The 16447-nt window shown below is 38.8% G+C and overlaps 1 protein-coding gene across 5 annotated transcripts in view; it reads right to left on the bottom strand.

Annotated features, from left to right (window-relative positions):
• Positions 1 to 16447, bottom strand: part of flna (filamin A, alpha (actin binding protein 280)) — a 40084-nt gene that overhangs the window by 9813 nt on the left and 13824 nt on the right. For all 5 annotated transcript variants that reach the window (XM_077721912.1, XM_077721974.1, XM_077722138.1 and 2 more), the window contains exons 3-30: positions 13074 to 13325; positions 12241 to 12338; positions 11183 to 11330; positions 10971 to 11089; positions 10800 to 10877; positions 10353 to 10515; positions 10074 to 10274; positions 8024 to 8161; positions 7019 to 7145; positions 6805 to 6941; positions 6534 to 6730; positions 6302 to 6415; positions 5880 to 6023; positions 5676 to 5799; positions 5343 to 5503; positions 5170 to 5260; positions 4640 to 4809; positions 4440 to 4557; positions 3716 to 3828; positions 3479 to 3628; positions 3091 to 3409; positions 2241 to 2414; positions 2007 to 2169; positions 1761 to 1921; positions 972 to 1139; positions 680 to 803; positions 456 to 612; positions 192 to 381 (exon numbers count right to left, since the gene is read on the bottom strand). In XM_077721912.1, the coding sequence (XP_077578038.1) occupies positions 192 to 381; positions 456 to 612; positions 680 to 803; positions 972 to 1139; positions 1761 to 1921; positions 2007 to 2169; positions 2241 to 2414; positions 3091 to 3409; positions 3479 to 3628; positions 3716 to 3828; positions 4440 to 4557; positions 4640 to 4809; positions 5170 to 5260; positions 5343 to 5503; positions 5676 to 5799; positions 5880 to 6023; positions 6302 to 6415; positions 6534 to 6730; positions 6805 to 6941; positions 7019 to 7145; positions 8024 to 8161; positions 10074 to 10274; positions 10353 to 10515; positions 10800 to 10877; positions 10971 to 11089; positions 11183 to 11330; positions 12241 to 12338; positions 13074 to 13325 (4299 nt within the window). The remainder of the gene's footprint in view (positions 1 to 191; positions 382 to 455; positions 613 to 679; positions 804 to 971; positions 1140 to 1760; positions 1922 to 2006; positions 2170 to 2240; positions 2415 to 3090; positions 3410 to 3478; positions 3629 to 3715; positions 3829 to 4439; positions 4558 to 4639; positions 4810 to 5169; positions 5261 to 5342; positions 5504 to 5675; positions 5800 to 5879; positions 6024 to 6301; positions 6416 to 6533; positions 6731 to 6804; positions 6942 to 7018; positions 7146 to 8023; positions 8162 to 10073; positions 10275 to 10352; positions 10516 to 10799; positions 10878 to 10970; positions 11090 to 11182; positions 11331 to 12240; positions 12339 to 13073; positions 13326 to 16447) is intronic.

The raw sequence follows: 16447 nt of genomic DNA, 5'->3' as shown, positions 1-16447 counted from the left end.
ATCATGTTCTCATTGAGAATATTGTAAATGAACTAAAACCATAGCTGGGCACATTTGTAAAGATATCAGCAATAAATAATATATACATTGAAATGTATCAAACGGCAGATTTTTAGTGCGACAATTGACCTGCATGACCATACGTAAAAGTGCAGGTAAGAGCAAAATTACATAAGATATTCAGTGCATACCTGTCACAGTGCATTTGCTGGCATCTCCTGTGGGAAGCGCTCTGATGCGATACGGTGAATATGGAATCTCGTCACCTCCGTACTTGATTAAAATGGTATATCTGCCTGTCATGTCAGGGACATATGACACCAAATATGTTCCATCCTGGTTATCGCGAATATTGGCTTTCTTTGGCTTTCCTTCTGGGTCCTGCGGACACAGTTATTCATTAAAGGGCAAATCAACTTTCAATGAACAACATTTTTGGATGCCCAGACACTCACAGTAATTTGCACTGCTAGCAATCCCTCCCCTGCATCCTTGGCATCAATGGTAAACTCCACAGGCAGAGAGGCAGGCACCCCCGTGGTGTTCAAACCTGGCCCACTAGCACGGACTTTACTAGCATCGTGTGTAGGAAGCACCTTGACCTTATATGGGCTGAAGCAATACACATAATTCAGTGCCATAAAAGACTAATAAGATTACAAGTCTGCAAGCATTGTACCTCCGTGGGATTTCCTCATCAGCATACAAGACGTTAATGGAATATGGACCTTCTCTAGTTGGAACATAGCTGACTGTGTGAGTTTGGTCACAATTATCTGCAATTTCCACAGGCTCCACGACACCTAATAATGCACAAAAACATTAGTTTATAAAAATGAAATGAAAGCAGTTAGAACAGTAGGAAGTTTCATTTGTTTTTTTGTTGTTTGTACTGTAATTGTCAAAGTTACAGCATGGTCAATATAAAAACCATACAGTAAATGTTGAAATTGATAGCCATAAGAACACACCTTTGGGTCCCTGCACACGAACTTGCAATGGAGCCACTCCAGCTTTGGTAGCATCCACTGTAAAGACCTGTGGAATATTGGCCCTGACGTTGGTGCCAAGTCCTGGACCTTGGCATTTCACCTTGGAACTGTCCACTGTGTCACTTACTGGCACTGAAAAAGGACTTCCTATCAAAGCAACACATACGTGGTTTAGCTGTGTAAAAGACAGGTTTTCAATCTATGCCAAAATAAAGCAACGAGAGTAGAGTATGGATACAAAGCTATAGTTAAACCAAATATTAGAATCTCTAAACTTTAAGAATGTCTTATCTATATTTACACAATCATTCAAGTAACTCCCTTCATTAGACCAGCATGCTACACTGACGCTTTCGAACTTGTATTGTATTTAATTTTCTAAAATATCTATATTTAGTCTTTCATCCCGCTGTTTTTGCCCACTAAAACTTTGAAGCATAAAAAAACAAGTTAAAAGGGAACTACAACCACATTGATACCAAAAACAAACACTAATATAACATGATTCTGCCATCTTTTAGAGAACTAGAAATGCTACATAAGTTTAATAAATATATATATATTTTTTTTAAATCAGGATTTAAGGATTGATTTGTATACATTCCTATGTTATATCTTACCAAATGTCATTCTAATCAGTCAACAAATAAGACCCAAGAAGCCATTTTTGTTAGTGTGCAGAAGAAAAAAAACAACTACCTACATTTACTCGACAAATTTCCCCCAATATATTCAAATAAGTACTAATAATTTTGAAAGGTTTAATACCATTGATAGGTTGTCCACCGTAGGTTACATTAAGGTTGTATGTGCCTGGCTCATAGGGGATGTACTCAACACTGCAACTTCCATCTTTGTTATCAGTGCAAGACATTTTGGCCTCAGATGGACCTTCCATCGCCAAACCAAGACCACCAGTGCCAGCTCCCCTGTAAATAAAATGAATAAAATTTATTATCATTACACTGACTGCGTAGAGAAGTCCTTTGATTAAATGTTTCAGATCTTGTTTACCTCGTCTCCACTGTGAACTTATTGGGCTTGTTGGTAGTGCCAGACTTCAGGCCTGGACCATGCACGCGTACTTTGCCTGGATCGCAACCTTCAGTGACGCCAACACGGAACGGACTTTTTGGCACTGGTGTGCCATCGTAGCAAACATCTACACTGTGAGGGCCTAAAGTACAGACAGAAACAGTTAAGGAAGTGTACTGTGATTATTTTTTTGTAGTCTATAGTGCTACCGACCTTCCTCGTAGGGAGTGTACTCTACGTGGTAGGTGCCATCCCCAAGATCTGTTATTAGACTGTCAGTACAGCTGCCTGAAGGGTTGCTGATTAGCGTTTTGATGTGGTCACCTCCAGACAATGTAAGAGCTCGAGCGTCTACTGTGAAATCTGTAGTGGCTTCACGGAAAATACCTTTAAAAAAAAAAGTTTGTTTAAAATCCAGATTAAATGGAAAAATATAAAAATATTGGCATGTTCTTGCAATTCAACACATTTTTAAAGCTCATTTGGAATCAAAGGTAAAATGAAACCAGGATTGTACTCCTTTTAGACATTACCGTTTTAGATCAAGATTTCTATAGAAACTATGATCTAAGCTAAGGCCTCCGTTATTTACTGGACTAAATCATTTACCCGAACCTCAACCAAATTACACGGCATGCTAATCTACAAAATGGTAGTTTGTGGTATAGTACTTCAAAAAGAGGATAAAAAGGAAAAAGTTGTGTCATATTACATCAGTAGGGAGGAAACGGTTTTTTCTTACTATTGTGCAAAAGTAAGAAGGAAATCTGTTGTTGTAGGGAGAAACTTAAAAACAAGTACAGACTAGTTTTAGTAACATGCATCCTAACAGAATTTAACCATCACAAACGTGTCAAAAAAGTTGACCAAGTAGCATTGTTTAAATACTGAAACTTTTGTTTTCACCGTCACAAGGTTTGTTGCTCAGAAGAGGACAAAGTTCACTACATTTCTAAATATGATTAAGAATAAAATATGGAAATATAATCGTTATTACATTCGCAAAAAAATGGGTAAGCGAGTGGATTAAACAGCTGTTTGTGCAATCTATAATGATTTTTACCTTTGCCTTCAACTCCTGGACCAAACACACGGATTCCACTGGCATCAATAGCTGGGTCTACAGTGAGCTGAGCCGGGAAGTTCGGCACATCCTGGCCACCATAGCGGATAGTCAGGGTGTATGAGCCAGGATAGAGTGGAATGTAGGTGATGGTGTACGTGCCATCTCCATTATCCTGAATATGCACTTCAGCCTCTGTACCACCATCAGAAATGATCTCTATAGTCAGTTCCGCTGGGCCAGCATTGGAGCAGTCTACAATGAACTCCCCAGTCTCCCCAACTTTAGCACGCTCCAAGCCAGGGCCAGAGCAACGCACCTGACCGGAAAATAATTGCATAGTAAGGGCGTAAGATTCTGGCGTGTCAATGTATGAACTGGGGTCTACCTTAGAGGGGTCTGTGGCAGGGTAGGCAATGGGTGTGAAAGGTGATCCCGGGATCTGGACACCATCATAAGTAAGTTCAACCTGGTATGGCCCTGCTTCTCTTGGGATGAATTTCACCTGGCTGGTTTCTGAACTGAGCCCTGGTTCCACCTGAGAAAAGTTTTCCCAGTTTTATACATTAATTTTTGGTCAGCATGGCAACACTAAAAAATATAAATATAATAATGACATGCACACCTTGCAGGAAACTGGCTTCCCTGATGGTCCAGTCACCTTGGCTGCCACTTTGCCTTGACCTCCGGCACCCTTTGATTTCACATTCACCTCCTGATCTTTGCCTACAGACATCTCTACAATAACACAAGTATAGTGACAGAATTAGAGAAAAACATGTATATTATAATGAATATTTATGTACAGCTGTGTCAGTGGTGTCAAACTTAAGGTCATTGGGGCTAGCAAATCCAGACCATCACTTCATGTCAGGGAAATCCTCAACTTTGACATTTTTCAGTAATGTATAATTCCTGTAGTCCTAGTTGAAATGAAGAACTAAAAATATTGAATACTGATTGTTGTCCTCTTCCAAAAAAAAAAAGGTAAATTTTATACTATAGATGTTTTCCTAACAAGAAAGGAAAATTAAGGGAGACTAAAAATAAAAAAGGAATATAATTCCAAAAGTTAAAATGAATAAAGGCAAAGGTTTCCACCCTGTATTTTTAATTAGCAAAAGTAAATACAAAAACTTAAAATGAAGAATTTTATGTCTTTTTGGATTTAAAAGCAATGTCTATTAAATCTTTTTAAAGATTAGTTAACTATCAAAAATAGGTAGTTTGATGATCAAATATTAGGTTATTCACAGCAGCCTTACTTAGGAGACAATATTGGCCCTCCAGATATTACCATAATTATAATGAGATTGACACCCCTGAGTTGTATAATTTAATGCACATACTGTCACCCAGGCCGGTCACATTGATCTTGCTTAGATCCAGTGAGGGTGCCACTGCAACATTGAAGGGACTCTTTGGTATATGATCTCCACCATAGGTCACTGCAAGCCCCAGAGGACCCTAATGACAAGAAAGAATGAAGATTCAAACGATTGCTCAACATCTCTTCATTGTATGACAATGTAGGTGTTTAAGGCCCAACCTGCTGCACAGGAGTGTATTTCACAGTTTGGGTATTATCATGGTTGTTAATGATTTCAAAGTCCTTAACGGCCTCTGCTTTGACGGGGCCGACAAAATTACATTCGAGATTCGCCTTTCCTGCTCCTTTAGTGGTGACTGTGAAATGAGTGGGCTTGTTTAATTCAACACCTAGAAAAAAAAACAGCAAAAGGTTAGCTAGACAATGTGAAGACTGCTTGAATACATTAGGTGTCTGCAACAGTAAAGATATTCAACACAAGTGAAATTACAATGTAAATGTAAGAAATATTTGTAGAGGTTTAAAGTTTTGGTTAAATTTTTGACTTCTAATTACCAAGTCATTTCAATAGGAAATATTTCCTCACGGAGAAGTAAAGTAGCAAAAGCATGAGATGGTCTGTGAGAAAAATTTGATGCTGGTACAGTGGGAATCCATTGTATACTACTAACATAAAAATGCTGCGCTTTGAGCACATTAACTCTGCAATTCAGTACGTATAATAGAAGTTTTAAAAGAAATACCCTTACCACTGCGGCTGAGCCCCGGCCCTTCTGCCTTTACTTTACTGGCGTCATGTGCAGGATCCACTTTAATCCTGATTGGTGTCATTGGAATAGCCTGAAAAGATTGGAATAGGCATAAACACACCAACCCATCTCTCAAATTGAGGATAAACACTGTTTATGATATTGCAACTTACTTGGTCAGCAAAAAGAACCATGATTGTGTAGCTGCCTGCCCCGGGAGGCATATACTTGACAGTGAATGTATCGTTGTCGTTTCTGATGATGTCAAAGTCGATGTCTGCCTCAGCAGGACCGACTACTCCGGGGGCGCACTTGATTCCGATGCTGATGTCACCTTTGGATAGAAAAGTGAAATCATGATGCACTGGTAGTTACAAATGTCCTATTAATGCAACTTTATTAAATGAGGAACCCAAAAATGCACATAAAACCTAACAACAGTATTTTATAGTCAAATTTATTTTACATAATTTAGTTGAGGAAAAAAAATAGCACCCCGTCTTTACCTTGACCAGCTTCACCACAATCTACTGTAAAATATGTTGGCTCAAAAGCCTTGAGACCAGTCTTCGCCACTCCAGGTCCTGATACCCGCACTTTGTTTGGATGGCAGCCGGCCCCAACATTCATCTGTTGCCCAACACAAATCAAATTAAATCTGTGTCCAAATGTTAGTTAAATAAATCCTTATTCAAATGTTGTGCACATACCCTGAAAGGGCTGTCAGGGATGTTAACTCCTCCCCATGACACCATGACTGTGTGTTTTAAAGGTCTGCGTGGAGTGTAACTGCAGCTGTATGTTCCATTGCCATTGTCTTTAACATGCACATCCAGAGGAGTGCCTTCCCCATCCTGTATAGTTCAGATCAACAGAGTAATAAGATATGCTTCGGTGAAATTAACATTTAAAACAAGAGCACATCTCTACCTAGCTTAGTGTACTGTGCCAAATAAAGACAAAACATTGGAAATTAAAGAATACAACGAGCTTTTGCAACTCTTTCGAGCAGTTTATGAAACTTGTTTTGAGCAAGCCACTAAAAGTAAATTAATTAACTCATATCCTGTTGGTGGCAGTAAGAAGTAACTTCTCTGCTTTAAAAGATCAAATTTGGATAAGAGAACTTTACCTGTGCAACTATTTTCAGTGGAGCTTTTCCACCTTGCTTGGCATCAACCGTAAACTCTGTGGGTTTCCCAACAGCCAAACCACTACTTTGAAGACCTGGGCCATATGCCTTAACCTGGGAGGAAAATACAAAACATACATTTACTTGGTAGGAAAAGGACCTGAAACTCCTATGAAACCTTCAGGCCATTTAGAAACTTGACATCTTCTAATGTACCAACATTATTGGTTACCTTGTCAGGATAAAAGTCTTTGCCAGGTGGGTTGACAATCTCAGCCATAAATGGAGAGTGCTGAATATCCTCACTGTTACAAAGAACATGTACCGCATACTCTCCAGGTTCTGTGGGCCAGTAGCGTACGTCACAAGAACCATCTCCTTTGTCGTCACATTCAATTTTAGCCTGGGATGGGCCCTCCACTGAGAAACCTGACGAGAACAACTCATGGTTATCGAATCTTGTAGGGCATCAGGTGCCGGTGAACATTTTAAGATATACATACCCAAAGTGCCAACATTGTCCCCGACAGCCTCTACAACAAAATCAGCAGATTTGCCTATAATGCCACCCTCGAGGCCAGGACCCCATGCCCTCACTTTCTGTTGGCCAGCTTCAGAGCCAATTTTAACTTCAATGGGACTGAAGATCAAAAACAGTCTTAGTACATGTTCACCATTTAATAATAGTGGTAGCATCGTGTGTGGGTGCAAGTGTACCTGCGTGGTATGTGCTGTCCTCCCCAGGTGATGGTGATGGTATAGGTGCCAGTTGTGGTGGGGTAATACTCAAATTCATACACACCATCTCCCAAATCTTTCCTCTTGCAAGGTTCTTCAAGTCCCTCTGTAAACATGAATCCACATTAGTAACACTGGCATTAATGGAAAAAACCTGCAACATGACTAGGTATCAGATTTGTGGAAACTTATACATCACAGCTACAAGGAGGACACCTACTTGCCTTCAGGCATTACGCCATACCTGTCAACTTGTACATTTTTTTCGTATTTTATGCATATTTTGATCATTTAAGTGTACATCGTATATTTTTTATTTTTTAATTTTTTTGTGTATTTTTTTAAGTGTATGTTTTTTCTCAAAACGATCTCTTACTCATTTCAGTTCTAATCCAGATTGTCTCGGTCACTGGAAGCAGACAAAAACGTGATCGTCGACTGCTAATGTTGACAAGCTTTAAGCATGACATGCGCATGTGAATTCCCCTTTCACCCGCCTGCCTTTTCACTATATAATTATAGTGCATCACCAAGCAATTTACCCATACATTAAAGGTGTCAGCGTTATAGCGACTTCTACAGAATCTTAAAACTGTAGTGCACAGACTAAATAAGCACTATGTCCAATTTGGGGAAACCGTCAGACTTTTAGGCGTGCCCTAAATGAGTAAATATTACGGTCCATCTTGTAATTTGCATTCTTAGATAGCGTATAATGTAAAAAAAAAAAAATATTGTTACAGCATACGCTTTGATTGGGATATCATTTTCCCTTTTTAAAAAAAATACTGCATTGTTCTTTGAAGTGTTGTGGAACTGGGTGGCAAAATGTTGGTCCAACCCCTCACTCATAATAATAACTACATACATTAATGGTTTTGAAAAAAATAATGGTTTGGAGATCTTTTAGATTAAGCATCAAAGCAGAGGAAAACAATTCTCCAAGACAAACATACTCTGTGAAATACATTAAAACGCACTCACTGGGTCCCTTGATGGTAACTTTAAGCTCTCCAGTACCAGCTCCTTTGGTGAAAACCTTGAAGTCTGCAGTCTCTTTTACTCTCAAGCCCTTTGGCTGCAGTCCACGACCCTTTGCTTTGCACAGGCTGGGGTTGCATGCTAGAAAAAAATAAAAATTACAAAATAAATACAATTTAGAAAAAAAATAAAAAACATACACCCACAAAGTGAGAAATGGGTCTCTATGTTCTTGCAAACTATGACAGCAAATCAGGTCGAATCAATGCGAGTGTATCAGTGTGTGGTCCACATTTAAACTGAATAGCATGTGGATGGATACGACATTTTATTTTAGCGGTACTCTTGCTATGAGAAGGAACTATGACTAATAAACTTCTGAGATTTTTTTTTAAAGTGTATATAATAATATTGTATTAGACATACCATGCAAATACTGGTTTGACAAACCCCAGGAAATTAGGCTTTGAACCATGTACATTCTAATCTGGCATTTAAAGATACACTGCCCTTCCTAGGTCTCATACTTTTTTGTTCGAACTAAGAAAATAACTGTGGTTTGAAGGATTGAACAATAGCCAATGGTGGCCAATGGAATAAATTAAGCACTCATTTGCTCTTGGATAAGTCTGCCGTGGGTCAAATGTGTTAAACTAGGTTCTAATGTAGGAGAAACAAAATTGCCAAACATAAAGTCATGACAAGGGGGTTTTGCATAAGTGCTTAACTTCAACTTTTGTCATAATACCATGCATGTGCATAGATAAAATCAACGTAAATAATTTTACATTAGTCTCAATAGCATTTCCAGCATTGAATAACGACTTTACTGGAATTGGCATTTTTGGGTAAATTCTTCTGTTTTTTCCTCATCCATCTTATCTTAAATTAACATGAGGCAAAAGGAAGTGAGTCTTTACCACTACTTTGGAAAATTACATCCTTTCATGTACAGTCCCTGTCACAGTCAGATGGCTTTGCAGTGATAATGGGAAACTATAGGAAGAGATGAGCTTTTTGATATGTACAAGAAATGTCCATCCAGTTGAGATCCACAGTAATGGATTTCATGTAGTAAAAAAATTAACACCACGTCAAAGTAATTACATCAACCCATACAGTGCTAGGCATTCAAGAGAGGACAGGATTGAGGAGAGTACATCAAGGAGTATTGAAGAGATTGTCTTATTTAGTTAATACATTCTGAGACGAGAAATACTTTTAAAAATGATTTGTCAAATACACACTGCAATGTGAAATAACCCAGTGAAATGAATAGATAAAAGCCGCATGCAAGGTTCAGATTAACAGTGCCTAATGCTATTATATAATCTGATGACAGAATTTTACTGATCTGGAAGAAATTGGATTCAAACCGTTTGAATCACAAAATGGCTACTAACAACAAGACAAAATGTCTGTTGCAAAGCAGAAGAGAATTTCCTCAAGGGAGGTGTGAAATTCTTTTCCACTATGTTACTAAAAATCAGAGAAAGCTGTCAGGCAGATGGTTTGTACGCAGAGTCCACAGGTGAAACGATACCAAGGCATGCAGTTTTACAAAAACCACTCACGGGCATACACCTTGAACACTCAAGCATCCAACCATGCATTTCAATAAAAATTAACTTTTACATGATCATCATGTTGGTGAGGATATTTCGATTTTCCCCCCTTTGCTACTAATGTAACTTTCATCAAAAAGTGACGAGGGCACCTTTTGAGATGAATCACTCTGGAAAAAAAGAGCTTATTGCCAAGTCCTTTACCAAGACAGTGACACATGGACAGACAGGCACAGACATATTTTAGGTACCCAAAGAGACTCCCGGAAACAGGAAATAACAGCAGAAGGAAGAGGCAGCTCCCGACAGAGGGAAGATGCCACCAGGCCTCTATCAGAAGAGGCCAGGGAGGATCCAGCACAGAGACAGAACAAGACAGCAAAGCATTAAATACAAAACAAAAACTGGAAAATGTAATTGCTAAATACGTGAGTCACTCTGACAACCATTACCAATGGAAATATTACTACAAAATCTTTAAGTCATACCTTCACCAATGTCCACTGTAAAGGGACTTTTGTTGATCGGACCACCAGCAAAGGTGACATAAATGACATGTTGGCCCTCCTGGGTTGGTTTGTAGGTGCAGCGGTAGCTACTGTTGCCCTTGTCCTCTATGTTGCAAGTTACAGTGTTCTTCTTGCCTGCAGGGTCCATGATCACAACATCCACTTCACCAACACCAGCACCTGTTCAACAGAAGGAGGGCTATGAGGCCATGAAATGAGAAAGACATTTTTCATCTAATATTTGAGCCAATCAATTACCTGCTGTGTATATGTCAAAATAAGTACTCTTATTAGCAATGTTGCCCATGGGCTCCAAGCCAGGGCCTTGAGCAGTGGCCTTGCTAGAGTCTCCCTGAGCCATGCCAATCTCCACCTCAAAGGGGCTCTTGGAAATGTGTTGGCCTGCAAACAACACTGTGACCTACAAATGTAAAACAAACAAAAAAAGAGAAAATATTTATCAGGAAAAAAGAACATCAAGCTCAAACAAGATTTGCAGGTTTTATAAACATTAAAAGTCCAAGTAATGTTAACTTCGGAATGATTTAAAAGGAGGCCAACACCTTTATTATATTTTACTGTATACTGAATGTATTTGGAGTTTGGGCTCAATAGAAATCTATTTTTTTTTTTTTTTTACAGCTGCATGATGTATTCCAATAATCCTTATCACATGAACCACACACACACACAGACTTGGCTTACCTTGTGCATCCCTGTGACTTTTGGGATATAGAAGGCCGAGTAGGTGCGATTCTTGTCGTTGTTGGCCGTCACCTTGGCCTGGAAATACAATTAATTGGTTTTAAAAAATAAAAATCAATAAATGCAGTACCTATTGACAGTGTGTGATTAATAGCAAAAAGCATCTATAACCTCCTCTCTGTGTCCAGCAGGGTCCTCGACATAAACGAGCACTTCTCCCATTCCTGCACTAATGGTCTCCACAGTGAACACAGCCTTTTTCATCACAACATTGCCAAGTGGCTCAATGCCTGCAGAGAGTGGGAATGGTTTAAATTTTCTTTTTTATTATGTGTTTTTTTTTTTTTGGGGGGGGGGGGGGGGGGTCAATGATCGGTGTTTACCTGGCCCATAGGCACGTGCTTTCTTGGGATTGAGTTTAGGTCGAAGTGGTGCACCAGGTTTAAGTTTCCCCTTTGGAAACTGGGACAGGTAAGTCATGACAGAATGCTCATCCACATTGGGGTCAACTATTTCCTCAGGGGTAATGACCTAGGAGAGGAAGACAAGATTTTGTAAACATGAGATAACAAGGGTCATTTTATTTTTTTGTGAAAACAATGTAGGCTACAGTGGCACAGCCAAAAGAAAAACAAGTTTGCAGAAGTTATATGCAACCTACAAACACGCAAAGCCATAGTCCGCCAGCGGAAACACACATGCCCTTTGTTTTTCTGCAAAGGTCCACCAAAGACAGACAAAAGGCACTTCTCAGAAGTATGATAGCAGTTGGGCGGAAACAGCAGCAACCACACACTCAAAGTGTGAGCATGCAATGCTGTGCCAGCTGCCAACTGTGTGCCAGTCACCAGAATGACAATTATGAATTTCAAAATTACACCAATAGGTTTGATTAACAAATCGCTAAAGGGATCGAACAGGATGTAGGTAGAATGACATTGTCTGATTAAGTTTAGAGGATATTTCTGTTTCATGTGGGACAGAACCACATAAGCAAAATAGAATTAAAGTCACAAATATTTGTCAGGAAGTCCAGTAGAATTGTAGCTCAATGTAGTTACACTTAGTGTGAATGTTGAGTGCGAAAAAAAACATTATTTTGCCATGTAACTTGGTTCTCTTCATAGTAAAGAGACTACCCACGATACATAAAAATAACAGCAGATTTGAATGTTGCGAGGACTGGAAAAACTGTCAAGTTGGTTGCACTATGACGAACACAGTAAATCACACATTTACGTTTTACATTTAAGCTCCGACTCAAGAAAAACTAAATCGCAAACATTTGTTCCCAAGCTATTCCAATTTATTGTGGCATCAGAAGTAGCTAACTTCAATGGACTTATTGAGAAAAGCACCTTCTTTGTCACACAGCTGTATTCATAAAGAGTACATGTTGCATTTCAGAAACCCCTTGAGTTGTAGATGTATAATTGACTACCTGTGGTATACCAAGCCAGTCATCAGCTTGTTGCATGGCCTCACGGGCATTGTCCACAGGTTTAGTCTGATCCCACTGGTCCCAGTCAGGACATAGACCTACAGGGAATGGCAAAAGGTGATCCGACAAACAGTACAGAAAAATCAGCATTTGAGCCAAAAACAGCTACGTTAGGCCAAAAGTAATGCATTTACCGATATGAAGGAATTTTATGGGGTTATTTAGAAATCTTTCTGCAGGGAGTTATTTTATTTTAAAACATTGCAAAGTAGTGTGCCAAATGTTCAAGACATTCAAACATGATCATTAAAACGTTAATGTCACTAGATAAAATTATATGCTCCTCTCACCTCCCACACACACTACTGATAACAGAATCTTCTCCCCTCACATCAAGGCCTTTCCATTTTTTTCTTTCATTATTAAAGCCATCAACTTAAAGGTGTCAAACAGTTTGGTTCAACGGCCAAATTAATGCTAGATCTCTTCTGGGCTGGACATTTTATGGCTCAGTAAGTTAACCAAATTGCCACCATTGACGGTGCTCAACGTCCAATCTATTTTCACTGGGTGAGGTGAATAAAAGGAACGTTCATCAAAGGCAGTGCAAGAATAGCATCCACAGCCAGTTTAAGTGATTTGGAAATCATCGGCCAGATCCGACTCCCTAGTGGGCCACTTTCAGCCTCTGGGCGAAATGTTAAACAGCCCGGCTTTAATTTTAACATTTTCCTTAGCCAAAACCTAAGACTATGCCCAATGTTTCACGTCACTTCTTCCCATATTCAGCCCTGCCTTTTGCTCATAAACTCAAATATACACCCATTCAGCACCTGGAGCACAGCTGTCGACCAGGGCCCCTAGAGCACGGCCAGTCTGCCAGTCCCGGTTGAAGTTGGTGATTGGAAGTTCAGGTAGTTTGTTCTGAATCCATCCCAACAACCTTTGCTTGGGGGTCTTTTGTCTGCCGTCATCTGCTTCCTCTTCTTCATCCCACACCGGCATGGAGATGGAGTAGTGCAAGATCAAGGTCCAGATCAGACCCAGGATGAGCTTGAGATTCCCATCAACGATGGCTTTGGAATCTAGAGGCAACAACAAAAGACAGTTACATATTCATGTTCCAACTCTGTCGGGATGGGAAACTGACCAATTTAAACTTTTTAAATTGTACATTTCTTGATGCATTGGTACAATCTTTTATTCTGAATTGGCTGTAATGTTGTCTGCGGAATAATACTTGAAGGTAATTCTGAACGAATACCAGAACTTCCCATAAATCACGTCAGACAGACAAGAGTTTGAATTTGAGTTTAAATTATCAGCACCGACCGGGCCAATTAAAAGATTGGTTCATCCCTAGTTACTACAGTTCCACCTAATAAAAATAACAAATAAAGTGTCCAAAGATTGACGCATATAACCCTACAATGTATCTTCCAAATTAAATGTTGATCACTCAACGAATAACAGAGTAAGAGCATGTTTCACGTTACATAAAAAGCAACACTTAAATTTTTTGTAATGGTACAATCTATGATGTAATGTTTGTTCTATTTCAATCTTAATCTCATTGTAATTTAATTTTAATCTTGTAATGTTAAGATTTTTGCTCTCGGAATATTACAATATATGTTGAACCTTGTTAATTCTTACAGCACAACTGACCATCGCTCACAGCACACCAGTGTGCGGTGGCACAGTGGTTGGGAAACACTGGTCTGTTCTACCAAAAATAACCGTAATAAATAAAGTTCTGAAGTGAGTGATTCATTTTTCAACTTTGAATATTTGGTAATCTGTAAGTGAGATGTGACACAAGATTTAGGCTTCCTAATTGGAAAAATACAGAGTGATTTGGAGCAGTCAAACCAAAAAAAAAGCCCAGTTTAGTAACCCCTCACCATGGGAACTCTGAATGTGTGGATTACCATAGAAACCCGAAGTCAATTTATTCTGCGGTACTACAAAAGAGGTGATGACAAAGGACTGGAAGCGCAATATGTGAGAGTAGAAAAGTTTTACTGAAAAATGTTGAAGATAAACATAGTAACTTTAAATTGCCTTGTGTATTTAACTGCATCACACGCCACAACAAGCAGTAAGAGCGTTAAAAGCAAAAGAATGGGTGTGTCCCACCTTTATCACCTATGACTACGAAGTTACCAGAAAGGACAACATGACAGAAGTTGAACAACTACAAAGGTTTATTTTTTGCAAAATTGAAAACCAAATTTAACAATTGTAATTAGAACAATTGTGCTTGAAAATAAGATACTTTCACATATGTATTTTTCCCAGCAATTTACACGATGTCTGCAGGTTTGTAAAAAAAATTTAATAGTCTTTTTTTATAAATATAAAACAAATTACAAGTTTAAAATACTGAATTACTAGTAAGGTAAAAAAATTACAGGTAAAAAGGACATTCTTCAAGTGTATAAATGAGTGAATGACTTGATGTACCAGGTAGCAACCATTCATACTCCTGCTGGCTTTGGAAACATTCCTGCTCACTTTAATAATCTGATTTATTCTTTGATAAATGCCTCTCTTGCCACCAAACTTGCGAGGAATGTGCTGGCATTCCCGACAGACACCACCAGTTCAGACAGAGCCCATATACGGACAGACTGCTACACAATCCCCCGCTGCTGATTCATACCCCTTAGTGCATGTGCTCATGTGCGTTTCCGTTTGCGAGACTGCCCCCGCCACGCAATCAAAAAACTCCCATGACTCAACTATATGCTGTGTGCATGCACCCATCAGCCCCCTCTTGAGCGTTAAAGCAATGACATCGCCAGAACCTCTGACCTGAGCGATCGGTTAAGATGCTCAGTGAAAGGAAAGACCCAGAGGGAGTGGTAGAGCAAATGAGGAAAGAACACCATAAGCAAGTTGTAAAGTCCTATGACATATTTTCAGTGTGATGCATAATATTTAAGAAGCATCTGTCTGTGTCAAATTCCTTAAAAATCCAGACGGGTACTTTGTTGTAGGTGATTTAAATTCCTATGAAAGTAATGATCCAAACTTCAATTCAGTTTGAACTTTGAATTAGCAAATCCTATCTGACCTACAAAAAAATGTAATCCACTACAAACAGCACAATAATAACCATTGTTTTCTTTCTAAACATTCTTATATTTTAGAATTTGATGCCTGCAACCTACGCTGAAACAGCTGGGACGAGCAAACAACGTGGTAAAATTGAGGAATGCTCAAAACACCCATTTGATCTCAAGGATTTTGTCCTCTGGGCCAAAGTGGAAACAACTATCATCCTTGTATCAGTACAACGTCAAAATACCTAAAAGCAAGCATTTATGATGGCATGAGCATGATTGTACCCAAGACATCATGAATGGTGAAAAGGTATCTTAGATAAAGCATGGTGCTATTTAAGCAGTGTCTTTTCCAGGCAACTCAATATTTACTTCAACCATACAGTATCGAGCTACAATATTTATATATAATTATTGATGAACCCAACAATTCTATTCTATTTAAACAATAAGGGTTTGTAGTAACAGACAATACCGGTCTACCCTTTTAAACACTGCTTATTTTCACATGCTAAATAAGATGGAGACTTATATCTTAAAGATCCCTCTCTTTCTAAACCAATTAAGGGTTTTTGTTAGTGGTATATTTATTGGCTCACACTTGGTTATCAGCAAGTCCGGAAACAGCTGGGTATGTCAGGACGATTGTAAAATTGTGTTGTAAAATATCAGCGTTAGCCCCCCCAAGCATTTCCAGTTGGAAATGATTAAGTTTAAGTTCAAAACTTGCAAAAAAAGTTTGTGAATAGTTTGTCAAGACATGAAATACAAAAAGCTCCTCTAAATTTATTTTTAAACCATTTTGAAATATACTTGTATACTAATGTTAAAATTCCTGTTTCCCCCAAATGATTTGTAAGAAACGTGAGGAGCATTCAAACAACAAGTTTATAATGTGGGCAAAGAACCAACAATTCTACCATGTTCATTCTTCTCTTACATGTTATTGAAAAGCTACTTCCAAAAAAATTGCCAACAAATAAGGTAATTTTGATATGGGACTTTTATCCCAATATTAATACCCGATCTACACATTTTGAAACCCAACTCCAATGGCCCACACCCGGCGATGCAGGTCAATCAAGGACAACCTCCTATTCGAGTGTAAAATAATTAAGAAACGTGCCAACCATGTTGGC

Source organism: Stigmatopora nigra, chromosome 1 (assembly GCF_051989575.1).
Source record: "Stigmatopora nigra isolate UIUO_SnigA chromosome 1, RoL_Snig_1.1, whole genome shotgun sequence".
Lineage (NCBI taxonomy): Eukaryota > Metazoa > Chordata > Actinopteri > Syngnathiformes > Syngnathidae > Stigmatopora > Stigmatopora nigra.
This window is presented reverse-complemented; position numbering and strand designations above follow the sequence as displayed.